The following is a 14,661-nucleotide window of genomic DNA, read 5'->3' on the forward strand; positions in this document are numbered from 1 at the left end:
GTTGAATTTATAGATGAACTGAGTACCAAACAGGTCTGAATTTTCCACCTTCGAATTAATTTGGAAAATGTGAATTTGTTCCTAATAGTAGTGGATATGTACAGAGTGATCAAATTCTCATCAGGAAATTCTGTGATCCATGCAATCATCCCAGTTTAATTTCAATATATAACAAAATCTTGCTTAGACACCTTATAGAAAAGATTGAAAAATCTGAATTCAATGGTACACAAAATGCCACACTTTGAAAATGGACTTGGGAAAGTTATTTGAAAATAAACCACAGTCACTGAAATCGGGAACAAAAGCATCTTTCCACAGATGCTGCCTGCCTGAGTGTTTCCAGCATTTTCTGTTTTTATTACAGTGAAATCGGGTCCTTGCGATAGCTGCCATAGTGGCACCATTTAGAAGATTCTGTTCAAAATATGATCTACTCAGTAAGCAACGCCAGCAGTTTCCCATAGATCCACCTGTGTTTCAAAAACCTTTTGAGACAGGCACTAGTTCTAACAAACATTGCTCAGGGAGGTTCTTCCTTGAGCTGCATCGGTTTTCTGGCATAACTCGAGTGGGCAGGCGTAGACAAAATGGTGGGAACTTGTCCCACTGGGTCTTTGGCTATTTCTGGCCACATAGTGATCTTCTGGTGTCACTTCCACGGGATGTCAGAAGTGCCCACCCAAAAAGGGAAGACACAACCAAATAAGATGTTAATAATGAAGTGCCATCATATGTCATAGTTTTCTGTCAATACTGCCATAGTACCACTGGACGCTAGTAATGTTAGCACATTACTGGTGTCCTGCATCGTTAGGGTGAGCATAAGCCTTTTAAAAATTGAAAGGCCCACCCCACAAAGCACAGTTGCACTCCCTACTGGCACTTCACGCTGGATCTAGCAACGGCCAGATGCTTTTCCCTAGTCTGGAACAGTATGTCCCCTTTAAACTACCAAAGAGGAAAATCTCAGTGAAATAGTAGAGTATAGCGAGTGTTGTTAACTACTGTTGAATTTGTTCAACAGTGTTCCTTTTTGCCCTTTACAAAAAATTATGAGAAATCAGTAACACACTTAAGAGCAGTTGACCGTACAAAGTTCTGCAAAAGAGAAATTCATAGCTGTGAATGTTAATTATTTAAGGCTAGGAGGATCAAACATCTATAAAACAAGAAGTGCACAAATAGCTGATAAATTCAGTACCATACTGAGAATAGAAACTCTCCCTTGAAGTATTTCTTCTATCCCTTTTGTCAGGAGTACACAATGACAGTTTTCCTACGTCAGATCTGGAAAGATGAACGGCTCTCTTACAACCACACTAACAAGACCCTGGGCTTGGACAGTCGCTTTGTGGATAAGCTGTGGTTACCAGACACGTACATAGTGAATGCAAAGTCAGCCTGGTTTCACGATGTTACAGTGGAAAACAAACTTATCAGGCTTCAGCCAGATGGAGTCATACTATACAGCATCAGGTTGGATTAAATGTATCTTCCAGCAGTTAGTACTGCCAAATAGATATGTGTATAACGTTATAAATATATTTCCATTCAAGTAATCATGACACTATATGGGTAACTTTATGAATCTGTGCTGCTAGCATGTTGCCAATGATTTTCTGACCATTAAGTGTCAGAAAATGGTGGCTAGCTGTGTGCCTGAATTTCTGATATATGTTGCCGGTGGGCAAGGCTCCCAGCTGGCATTATGGACTTGTAAAATGACCCCTTATATGTGGAATTTATTAGCCAATGTTCTGTTTGTAGACTGCATATTACAGAAATTTATATACAACTAGCAAATCTCCCTTGTCATTGCTTGTGGTAAGTTGGATAATTCACTGTTTTATAACAATGGGAGCCTTTTACCGTGTAATGTACAGAGTATTATTCTGCTGTTAAGGAGCAGTTGCTTTTAATCTTTCCTGTCCCATTAAATCAATATAATCTAACTGTTGCCTATACAAAACATTTTGAGTTCAATTGTAAGTTAATTACTGCCGGTGCGGGACGTTTGCAGATTGGCAGCTGCTTGCAAATTTTCAGTTTCAGGTCAGAAGAAACCAGAATTTTTTTGTACTTTGACACCTTAAAGCAAGACATCTGGTGTGATGTCTGAAGTGTGGTGGACTTTATAAGCAGATGTCCCATGGCATTACTCATAATGAATCATAGGTTAGACTGCTGCTATGTGAAGGGTGATGGGCTGTGAAAGTGCGAGAGGGGTGCTCACCTGCATTGAAAGAATTTGGAAATAAATATTTTTAAATATCGCCTCAGAGACAGGACACCAAGTGTTTTTGATTGATGCTTGAAAACAGTAAATAGTGTTCTCCTTACACATTGCAGGTAGATAAATAAATAAGTACCAAATTTATGTAAATAAATCTCTACCTGCAATATGAAAGGGCAGCTCTTTACCTTTATTGTCCATCTATTTAGGGTGTGGGCTTTTAAAGTGAGCAGCAAGAAATACATAAACCCTTAGAAAATGTTACATAATTTGCATATATCCTTCCTTACCAAATATCTCTACAATGATAATTTGTGTTCCAAAAGGTTTTATTTAAATATACATGCTTAAATCAAGATCTTTATTCAAAACCTCCCTCCAAACTTGAATAATGGTACACTCCTTCTAGAACTTGCTGCTGCTTGTATGAATTTTTGTTAGTTTTGAGTTCAATGATAAATAAGCATATTTAAAGCAATGCATCTGGTGGAACCATTTAGAATATATTATGAAATATATAGACCTGTTCCAAATCATGTCCATTTGAACTCGTCGATTCATTGATTTTTTTCCTTAGCTGTCTCTGTGATCACCTCTCTTACTGTACTTGCCAATTATAACTGTGGATCAGCTTCTAACGTACACATTGGGCTCAATTTTAAAACAGAGCCGGGAAGGGGATGGGAGGGGGTTTCCCGGACGTCCTTATGATTTTGATGTAAGGACGTATTTTATATTTTTTGTCGGTTTCCCGACCGGCTGACTGACAGGCGTTTCTCAGTGGGATGGGAGACCAGCCATGGAGAGGACGTCTTCAGGTAAGTCTGCATGTAAGTCTTTGTTTGTATGGATGGGGGGGCATGGGTAGGCACGGGGGGCATGGGTGGGCATGGGTTGGCACTGGATGTCGCGAGTTATGGGGGATGGGATCAGGGGTCAGTCATGGTGGGGGTTGTTGCGATCGGGGGTCAACGTGGGGGTCCGTGATCGTTGAGGGGGAGGATCGGAGTTGGTGGGGGGAGGATTAGGGTCGGGGCAGGAGGATCGGGGTTGGGGGTAGGACGGGGAGGATCCACAATCGGGGTCGGGGGTCCGCGATCGGGGGGTCGGGGGTCCGCGATCATTGGGAGGTCGGTGCAGAGGTAGGCTAATTGGGCCTGGAGGAAGCACTCCTGCTCCTCCGGGCCCACAAGCTATGCATTTCTAGGCACCTATCTGTTAGTCTTGGGCCTTCTCGCCTCCTTTCACGAGGCATAAAACAGAAGGCTCGGAAATCCCAGTCCCCCGGGGTTGAAATCAGGAATTGGAGAAAAATGGAGGCCTGAAGCCTCCTTGAAAAGTTTTGGGGCCCGACCCACCTCCTGGGAGCGGGTTGGTCGCCCGCCCCTCGTCCTGCCGTGGTGAAAACCCACAATGGGTGGGTTGGAGGCGTGTTGGGGGCTGTTCTGAAATGGTGGCAATTTTCAATGCCCCCCTGCATTTTTTACTTCGACAATTGAGCCCATTGTTTTTATTTTCAAAGTTACCTCAAAATGAGTTGAAAAGTTCTTGTTTTTGATACTGCGAAAAATTCAAATGACCTTAACTGCTTCTAATAATTGTAAACAATTTTACAACACCATGTTATAGTCCAGCAATTTTATTTTAAATTCACAAGCTTTCGGAGACTTCCTCCTTCCTCAGGTAAATGTTCAGGAGCTCCTTGAAGCCTACGCATTTATACATATAGAACAATACATGGTGTTTACAGAATGCCCCTGCAACTGCCCGTTGCCAAGGCAATCACCGTGTTCAGACAGAGAGGTGTCACCTGCAGAACCCCCGAATACACATTCAACAAAAAAACAAACAGGAAAAAAAACAGAGAGAGGCAGAAACATCCGGAAGGCAGAGAAAGCCAGCAAATGACCCATTATATTAAAAACAGATAACATTTGTTCGCTGGTGGGGTAACGTGTAGCGTGACATGAACCCAAGATCCCGGTTGAGGCCGTCCTCATGGGTGCGGAACTTGGCTATCAATTTCTGCTCGACGATTTTGCGTTGTCGTGTGTCTCGAAGGCCGCCTTGGAGTACGCTTACCCGAAGGTCGGTGGATGAATGTCCATGACTGCTGAAGTGTTCCCCGACTGGGAGGGAACCCTCCTGTTTGGCGATTGTTGCGCGGTGTCCGTTCATCCGTTGTCGCAGCGTCTGCATGGTCTCGCCAATGTACCATGCTCTGGGGCATCCTTTCCTGCAACGTATGAGGTAGACAACGTTGGCCGAGTCACAGGAGTATGAACCATGCACCTGGTGGGTGGTGTCCTCTCGTGTGATGGTGGTATCTGTGTCGATGATCTGGCATGTCTTGCAGAGGTTACCGTGGCAGGGTTGTGTGGTGTCGTGGACGCTGTTCTCTTGAAAGCTAGGTAATTTGCTGCGAACGATGGTCTGTTTGAGGTTGGGTGGCTGTTTAAAGGCGAGTAGTGGAGGTGTGGGGATGGCCATAGCGAGGTGTTTGTCCTCATTGATGACATGTTGAAGGCTGCGGAGAACATGGCGTAGTTTCTCCGCTCCGGGGAAGTACTGGACGACAAAGGGTACTCTGTTGGTTGCGTCCCGTGTTAGTCTCCTGAGGAGGTCTATACGATTTTTTGCTGTGGCCCGTCGGAACTGTCGATCGATGAGTCGAGCGTCATATCCCGTTCTTACTAGGGCATCTTTCAGCGTCTGTAGGTGTCCATCGCGTTCCTCCTCGTCTGAGCAGACCCTGTGTATTCGCAGGGCCTGTCCATAGGGGATGGCCTCTTTGACGTGGTTAGGGTGGAAGCTGGAAAAGTGGAGCATCGTGAGGTTGTCCGTGGGCTTGCGGTAGAGTGAGGTGCTGAGGTGCCCGTCTTTGATGGAGATTCGTGTGTCCAAGAAAGAAACTGATTCTGAGGAGTAGTCCATGGTGAGCTTGATGGTGGGATGGAACTTGTTGATGTTATCGTGTAGTCTCTTTAGTGATTCCTTGCCGTGGGTCCATAGAAAGAAAATGTCGTCGATGTATCTGGTGTATACTGTTGGTTGGAGGTCTTGTGCAGTGAAGAAGTCCTGCTCGAACTTGTGCATGAAAATGTTGGCGTATTGGGGTGCGAATTTGGTCCCCATGGCTGTTCCGTGTGTTTGGGTAAAGAACTGGTTATCGAAGGTGAAGACATTGTGATCCAGGATGAAGCGGATGAGTTGTAGGATGGCTTCCGGAGATTGGCTGTTGTTGGTGTTGAGTATTGATGCTGTCGCAGCGATGCCGTCATCGTGGGGGATACTGGTGTATAGTGCCGAGACGTCCATCGTGGTGAGAAGTGTTCCTGGTTCAACTGGTCCGTGGGTACTGAGTTTTTGTAGGAAGTCTGTAGTGTCGCGACAGAAGCTGGGGGTTCCCTGTACGATGGGTTTCAGGATGCCCTCGATGTATCCAGAGAGGTTCTCACACAGGGTTCCGTTGCCTGATACGATGGGACGTCCGGGTGTGTTGGCTTTGTGTATCTTTGGGAGGCAGTAGAAGTCTCCCACGCGGGGATTACGTGGGATGAGAGTGCGTAGGATGCTTTGAAGGTCTGGATCGAAGGTCTTGATCAGTTTGTTGAGCTGGTGGGTGTGTTCTTTGGTCGGATCTGCGGGTAACCGTCTGTAGTGTTCCTGGTTGTCCAGTTGTCGGTATGCTTCTTTGCAATAGTCCGACCACACCCTTCAACCAGACGAAATCGAAGTTCTCAGCCGAGGGCTCAATTTCTGCCCCACTACCAAAATGGACCCCACTAGTCTCGCGGCGGACACAGAGGAATTCATCAGGAGAATGAGGCTCCGGGAATTCTACCACAAACCCCAAGATTTCAGCAGCGAACCCAATGAGACAATCGACGATCCGGAACAGCAGACAGAGGGATCCGCGGTACAGCAACCGAAGAGGAAAGAGTCAAACTGGACTCCTCCGGAGGGTCGCTGCCCTCAGCTGGACATGTATGCTCAAGCTGTCAGGAAATGCGTCAATGCCAGATTCATCAGCCGCACTCAGAAGACAGTCCAGAATGTCACCCGAGCACAACGCAACGCCATCAACGCTCTCAAGACCAACCGCAACATCGTCATCAAACCAGCGGACAAAGGAGGAGCCATAGTCATACAGAACAGAACAGACTATTGCAAAGAAGCATACCGACAACTGGACAACCAGGAACACTACAGACGGTTACCCGCAGATCCGACCAAAGAACACACCCACCAGCTCAACAAACTGATCAAGACCTTCGATCCAGACCTTCAAAGCATCCTACGCACTCTCATCCCACGTAATCCCCGCGTGGGAGACTTCTACTGCCTCCCAAAGATACACAAAGCCAACACACCCGGACGTCCCATCGTATCAGGCAACGGAACCCTGTGTGAGAACCTCTCTGGATACATCGAGGGCATCCTGAAACCCATCGTACAGGGAACCCCCAGCTTCTGTCGCGACACTACAGACTTCCTACAAAAACTCAGTACCCACGGACCAGTTGAACCAGGAACACTTCTCACCACGATGGACGTCTCGGCACTCTACACCAGTATCCCCCACGATGACGGCATCGCTGCGACAGCATCAATACTCAACACCAACAACAGCCAATCTCCGGAAGCCATCCTACAACTCATCCGCTTCATCCTGGATCACAATGTCTTCACCTTCGATAACCAGTTCTTTACCCAAACACACGGAACAGCCATGGGGACCAAATTCGCACCCCAATACGCCAACATTTTCATGCACAAGTTCGAGCAGGACTTCTTCACTGCACAAGACCTCCAACCAACACTATACACCAGATACATCGACGACATTTTCTTTCTATGGACCCACGGCAAGGAATCACTAAAGAGACTACACGATAACATCAACAAGTTCCATCCCACCATCAAGCTCACCATGGACTACTCCTCAGAATCAGTTTCTTTCTTGGACACACGAATCTCCATCAAAGACGGGCACCTCAGCACCTCACTCTACCGCAAGCCCACGGACAACCTCACGATGCTCCACTTTTCCAGCTTCCACCCTAACCACGTCAAAGAGGCCATCCCCTATGGACAGGCCCTGCGAATACACAGGGTCTGCTCAGACGAGGAGGAACGCGATGGACACCTACAGACGCTGAAAGATGCCCTAGTAAGAACGGGATATGACGCTCGACTCATCGATCGACAGTTCCGACGGGCCACAGCAAAAAATCGCATAGACCTCCTCAGGAGACTAACACGGGACGCAACCAACAGAGTACCCTTTGTCGTCCAGTACTTCCCCGGAGCGGAGAAACTACGCCATGTTCTCCGCAGCCTTCAACATGTCATCAATGAGGACAAACACCTCGCTATGGCCATCCCCACACCTCCACTACTCGCCTTTAAACAGCCACCCAACCTCAAACAGACCATCGTTCGCAGCAAATTACCTAGCTTTCAAGAGAACAGCGTCCACGACACCACACAACCCTGCCACGGTAACCTCTGCAAGACATGCCAGATCATCGACACAGATACCACCATCACACGAGAGGACACCACCCACCAGGTGCATGGTTCATACTCCTGTGACTCGGCCAACGTTGTCTACCTCATACGTTGCAGGAAAGGATGCCCCAGAGCATGGTACATTGGCGAGACCATGCAGACGCTGCGACAACGGATGAACGGACACCGCGCAACAATCGCCAAACAGGAGGGTTCCCTCCCAGTCGGGGAACACTTCAGCAGTCATGGACATTCATCCACCGACCTTCGGGTAAGCGTACTCCAAGGCGGCCTTCGAGACACACGACAACGCAAAATCGTCGAGCAGAAATTGATAGCCAAGTTCCGCACCCATGAGGACGGCCTCAACCGGGATCTTGGGTTCATGTCACGCTACACGTTACCCCACCAGCGAACAAATGTTATCTGTTTTTAATATAATGGGTCATTTGCTGGCTTTCTCTGCCTTCCGGATGTTTCTGCCTCTCTCTGTTTTTTTTCCTGTTTGTTTTTTTGTTGAATGTGTATTCGGGGGTTCTGCAGGTGACACCTCTCTGTCTGAACACGGTGATTGCCTTGGCAACGGGCAGTTGCAGGGGCATTCTGTAAACACCATGTATTGTTCTATATGTATAAATGCGTAGGCTTCAAGGAGCTCCTGAACATTTACCTGAGGAAGGAGGAAGTCTCCGAAAGCTTGTGAATTTAAAATAAAATTGCTGGACTATAACTTGGTGTTGTAAAATTGCTTACAATTGTCAACCCCAGTCCATCACCGGCATCTCCACATCATCGCTTCTAATAATGACTTTGCATGTCATTTCATCACATTTCATCTGCAGTAGTATTCCAATTGATGCACAAGAGTGCATAAATGTGTGGGGCTTACAAACAGCAGACCATGGCACATGTTGTGAATGACCAGTCTTGCTCTCAGTCATAAAAATAATTCAGTATCAAGTCACTTCAGATACTTTTGAAGTTTGTAATGGATGTTTACAGCACGCAAGCACAAAAAAGCACAGGAGATACTAGGACAAGGGACTGCTTCTCCTGACCCGGTGGGGGAGGGAAGGTTGAAGATTCATGAAAATTCTGGTCCATTGTAACCTCTGAATTTCACATATCTGTAGGGAGGGGTTCAACTACATTTGGAAAAAATATTTTTAAAGAGTTTTACTTTCCAGCAAATGCTTCTTATAGTTTCAATATCCAAGTGCAGTCATGCATCATACTTACTGCATTGAGATAGTGTCCCTCTATGAGACTAATGGATGCATGCAACACAGCAGTGTAAAGAAATCTTGTCCCAGCCCACAGCTGGCTGCACGGAGCTCAGCTCACTGCAGAACTCCAGTTACTAGCACGCTAATAAAACGCAGTTAAAGAGCACCTTTTTGATAACTTCACTGCTCAGTGAGGAACTAGGCCACATAAGGCAGGAAGGATCACACCCCAGCACCAGTCAGATTGTCTGGAAAGGAGGCCAGAAAATAGAGGTGGAAACAAAGAACAAAGAAATTAGAGCTAGATTCTAAACACTCACAGAACAAGGACACTAGAGAAGTTTCCTGTAGACTTTTGCTGGAATACTTCACTCTGATACTGATCCTCCCCAGGTGATAACTGCAAACAGTCTAATCCTGGGCTGTTTTGTCTTTGCCAGAGTTACTTCCACAGTTGCTTGTGACATGGACCTCACCAAGTATCCAATGGATGAGCAGGAATGCATGCTGGATCTGGAGAGCTGTGAGTTTATTTTATTACCAAGCATTATTCTTTTCACCTGTGTTAATCTCGCTCCACAATACCATCTCAGGGAGCTGTGTATTAGTGAGGAGTTGGTTGAGGGTTAGTGAACGGTATACTAGAGGGTTAGAGAGTGGTGACTTGAGGGTTAGTGAGAGGTGGGCTTGCTGGTTAGTGTGGGGTGGTCAAGTGGGCTAGTGAGGGGTGGGCTTGAGGGTTAGTTAGGGTATCCTGAAAGCATACTGAGGGGTGTACTGGAGGGTATGTGTATAGTAGAAGTTATTTATTTTTATTGTTGTACTTTCTGTGAATACACTGAGTAATTATACACTGGCACAACAAGGACCCAGATTTTACGTGGGTATGCACCACACCTGAGAGAAGCTATATTAAAAGGGAGCCATTTCATAGAGGTGTTTAGCAATTACTTTGATTTGTCTGACAAAGACACATCACAAAAGCACTGTGTCATTTAAGTATGATATGATATGATATGATGCAAATGCCTTACGTACTTTTGTTCCTTAGCTGCTGGGACAGTTCCCTTATATTTGTATATCTTCATCGCTGACTCAGAAGTGGCTGAATATCCAGTTGACCAAGGGCAGTGCAAGGGCTGTTGTGTAATTTACCTCTTAAGTGCTACTCTTTTCACCTTGGTTGGTAAGAGGAATTAGACAAATGGAATCCATTATAAAGTGAATATAACTCCCAATACCAATGAGGACAGTTTGGCCTATTATATCAGTGATAGTTTGGGGAACAGGAATTGTGACAAAGAGGCTGAGATTGTGGGGCTGAAGTGATACACAGGTTCTTTTGGCTGAGTCGGTAATGTTCAGATAAAAGCCACTCAGAACTGCACAAACAAATCAAACAGTTGCTAATGGCATTCCTGTGTATTGTTTCATTCCAACTGATCTGATATTCATTCTTTCAGATGGCTATTCAGCAGAGGATATTGTCTATCATTGGTCAGACAATCAGGATCAGATACATGGACTGGACCAAATTCAGTTGGCTCAATTTACAATTACAAACTATTACTTTGTCACAGAAATGATGAATTTTAAATCGGGTAAGCACCAGTTTCAGCGAAAGTGACGCATTAGCTACTCAGTAATGAACATGTGTCTAGGCGTTAGCACCATCTGGGCACTTTGACCAGTGTCTCGGCAATTCTTCATGGTGTTTGGATTGGATAAATTGTGCGGTAATTGGATGAAATGGGGATTGGATTTGGGTTGTAGTCTGATTATGACTGCTGACTGAAAGGGAGAAATTCTGTAAGTTCGCAGCTGTTTGGGGCATGAGAGTTGGGAGCTTCAAAGACAAGTTTCCAGAATAAGATTGCAGCAAAACTGCTAATTGTTAGAGACTGGAATTTCAATAATACTCAATGACATAGCCACATACCTGGGCTATTTTTCATGTGACTTTTCCACATGGGATGGAATTCAACAATGGTGATGATTTCTTTGACATGAAAGGTTCTCTGTGCTCTCAGTGCATACTTGCCAACTTCTGTGATTTTTTTTGGGGGACAATCCCAATTTATGTTTCCTTTTCCAAAGTTTCTCCAACTGTGAGATGATTTTTGCCAGCTCTATACTTGAATCTTGTTGACTTATTTTCTTCTGAGAATTGCCTGAAGCTTTCAATTCTCCTCACATCACAGGCACAAGAAATGTGTTTCATGCCCACTGACAACTGCTGATCTCACCTTGAGGAGCCGATCTTTTCTCTATTGGAGCTGAGACAAGCAGCAAGAAGTGCTTCCCAACTAAGATCAGTTCAGGCTCAGTGATAGTGATTGGCTCATCCTGCCTCTACCCATTGTTCCACCCCCTCTCCCCCCACCCCATCCACCTTTCCATGCCTCATACCTGTCTAGATTTGGATCCAACAAATTTTGGTAAACGTGCTAATTGACTGCTGGGCAATATAAAATATTTCACAGGTCTTCCGTCCTTTTCTCTTTGACAACACACAAGATATTTTACTGCATTAATGTGGAAAGAAGTTTCTTTTTACCCTTTTTTCCCCTCAATGTTTTCCCTTCCTCTCCTGAGGAGCTGCCCTCTTGCACCCCACCCAAACAGTTGTTCAGGCTTGTTGACCCTGCCTCACAGTCAAACCTAATTCTGTCCTCACTGGGTATCTAAACATGTACACTTACCAGCAGGGTCCCTGGAGGCTCCTCCTGGCCCCATAAAAATAATTCCAAACTTTCCTTTGCTGGGCCTCTTCTTTATCACCTGTGGAAATGTTGGGAACTTGCACGGCACACAAGCTGACCATTTCCAACCTAAAATGGCAGTCAGGCTCCTAGGACCCCGATTTGCATATTGAAATGGGCCTACTGCCTGAGACAGGGAAGTGCTACGGATGCCCTGCAGTAGGCCTCTTTCAAAATGGCGCCAGCTGCATCATCAAGATCAACAGGACGGTAAGGCTACTGACCTAATTTTGATGGCGCTTGCATCCCGTTAACGCCAGGAAATATAAGTTTAAATCATCCCCCCATGATTAATATTGCAGTAGTAAAGATATTCAAGCATCAGGAATAATTTGACTATTAACGTTGGCCATAAATTATTACAATGAACACCAAAAACAAATTTGTTGTCCCTTTTTCCTCCCATTCTTTCTTCTTCCTATTCTCTGTCCTTTTTTATTTTAACGTTAACACTACTCTTTCCCAACTATTCTAGCTTTAATCTATTGGTCTTATCACTCTTTCCCTAGTTTTTAAGTTTAAAACCTTTAACTTACATTTATTCTTCTGTCTTTCTGCTCTCACCATTCATTTTGTTGATGGCAGCAACTTTTTTTAATAAAAAATTAGTTTTCATGGATGCGGCCAAGTCATGTTTATTAACAATAGCAAAATACTGCAGATGCTGGAAATCTGAAATAAAAACAGAAAATGTTGGAAAAGCTCAGCAAGTCAGGCAGCATCTGTGGAGAAAGAAACAGAGTTAACGTGAAAACCTTTAGTCAGAACTGGAAGATGTTAAAGAGTTTTTAAGCAAGTACAGAACCAGGGAAAGGGAGGACGGAGGGGAGGGAAGGAAAGAACAAAAGGGAAGGTCTCTGATAGAGTGGAGGGTAGGAGTGATTAAATGGCAATAGTGATGATATGGTGCAAGGCAAGGAGGGTAGTAATGGGACAAGTTAAGAAACAAAAGATGGGTCTGGAGGAGCTGTAAATGACAACAGCAGAACCATAATCAGCAGCTGCAGTCCAACACAAAACAAAATTGAGAGCAGTGGTTCTGGTCTGAAGTTATTGAAATCAGTGTTGAGTCCGGAAGGTTGTAAAGTGCCTAAACGAAAGACCTTCTCTTTTGTTCTTTCCTCCCCTTCCTCCCACCCCCCTAACCCTTTTCCTGGCTCTGTACTTGCTTAAAAACTGTTAACCCTTTAACATCTTCCAGTTCTGACGAAAGGTCTTCGACCTGAAATGTTTCTTTCTCCACAGATGCCGCCTGACTTACTGAGCTTTTCCAGCATTTTCTGTTTTTATTTCATGTTTACGATCACTTCTTTACCCAGAGAGTGGTTAGAATGTGTAACTTGCTACCATTTGGAGCAGTCGAGGCGAATAGCATAGATGCATTAAGGGGGAGTACTTGATGGAGAAAGGAATAGAAGGGTATGCTGATAGGGAGTTAGATGAAGTAGGGTGGGAGGAGGCTCATGTGGAGCATAAATATCGACATAGACCAGTTGGGCCGAATGGTCAGTTTCTGTGTTGTAAATTCTATGTAATCATGAAACTCACATCCAAACCATAAGGTGCTTGGTGCCAATGAGCCATCTCATCCATGGTGCTCAAAGAGTTAAAAGTTGGGAAAAGGGGGAGTTAAACTATTTTTTAGCTCCAAGCACTGATATTTACAAGTGTGCCAGGTGAAAGGGATTAGTGAATTCAGTGAATTTGGGCCTTTCTTCATACCTTCAACAGCATTCAGCTTTCAAGTCCTCTGACTGCTGAAGCCATCTCAGTTTAAGAATGGTGGTTTGAGGTGAGGCTGTCCCCATTACCTCTGTAAAATGTCAAGGACATAGCTGCAACGAAGCCGCTGTGATTTCACATTGACAAACATTAATAGAATCTGATTTCTCAACACCTTACAATCTATGGGGGCAGCTGAAACATTTTAAATATTCCTTAACTCCCTGTGAACTTAATTTTTCTCTGAATTTGAACTTGACATCTATTTGATGTAAAATGTTGCCAAATTTAATTGCCATTGATGAGGTATTTTCTTTGTAACCTGTCCAGTTGTTAAACCCATGTAGGGGTGGAAAGCCAGGGTCATTGTAGCATTGAGCTCAATCTCACAAAACACGGAGGGAGCAGAACAGAGAAAGAAGAGTTAAAATAAGAACAGTGAGACTGAAGGCACAAAAAACAGATAATACAACCTTTACCCTAGATCTTCTTTTATTAGAATGTTGCCAAATACGTAGGAGATTCAGTTCATCCAAACTGTCCACATCACTAAGCAGCTGGCTCGTATAGAGGGAATTAATTAAACAACAATTAACAGCAAGATGGCTTTTTGTTATCTATAAGCAGAAATAGATTTGCATCAGGTTAAACCTTTCAAGTTATTTTTGCAATTCTTTCTTGTTTTGTCTTTCATTCTAATTTTCTGCCCCTTTCCCTGAAGATGCTAGGGGCTGCAGTTTTATGAACCTGGCTGCTCTCTCATACTTCACCCAAATGACTCCAGACAGTGAGTGTCAGCAGCTTATTTCCCCTCCAAGTCACACACCATCCCGACTTGTAAATATATTGCCATTCCTTCATCATTGCTGGGTCAAAATCCTGGAACTCCCTACCTAACAGCCCTGTGGGAGAACCTTCACCACACGGACTGCAACAGTTCAAGAAGGCGGCTCATCACCACCTCTCAAGGGCAGTTAGGGATGGGCAATAAATGTTGGCCTTGCCAGCGACACCCACATCCCATGAACGAATAAAAAAAAAATTTGATCTGGTGGAGCATCACAACGAAAGTCGATCCTGTCCTCACTCAGCATTCACACACACATACACACTTTCCAGCAGGAGTCACTAGCTAGTGGATTCAATAGTTAGGGGAACAGACAGGGATTTCTATGGCCGGAGTCATGATTCCAGGATGGTA

The 14,661-nt window shown here is 44.8% G+C and overlaps 1 protein-coding gene across 5 annotated transcripts in view; it reads left to right on the forward strand.

The window, feature by feature from the left end:
- Window positions 1-14,661, forward strand: part of gabrd (gamma-aminobutyric acid type A receptor subunit delta) — a 72,631-nt gene that overhangs the window by 49,969 nt on the left and 8,001 nt on the right. For 4 of the 5 annotated variants that reach the window (XM_067970446.1, XM_067970443.1, XM_067970445.1 and 1 more), the window contains exons 4-6: window positions 1,259-1,479; window positions 9,417-9,499; window positions 10,440-10,577. In XM_067970446.1, the coding sequence (XP_067826547.1) occupies window positions 1,259-1,479; window positions 9,417-9,499; window positions 10,440-10,577 (442 nt within the window). The remainder of the gene's footprint in view (window positions 1-1,258; window positions 1,480-9,416; window positions 9,500-10,439; window positions 10,578-14,661) is intronic. The other variant, XM_067970447.1, reaches the window with a different exon arrangement.

This window comes from Heptranchias perlo, chromosome 32, assembly GCF_035084215.1.
Source record: "Heptranchias perlo isolate sHepPer1 chromosome 32, sHepPer1.hap1, whole genome shotgun sequence".
Taxonomy (NCBI): Eukaryota; Metazoa; Chordata; class Chondrichthyes; order Hexanchiformes; family Hexanchidae; genus Heptranchias; species Heptranchias perlo.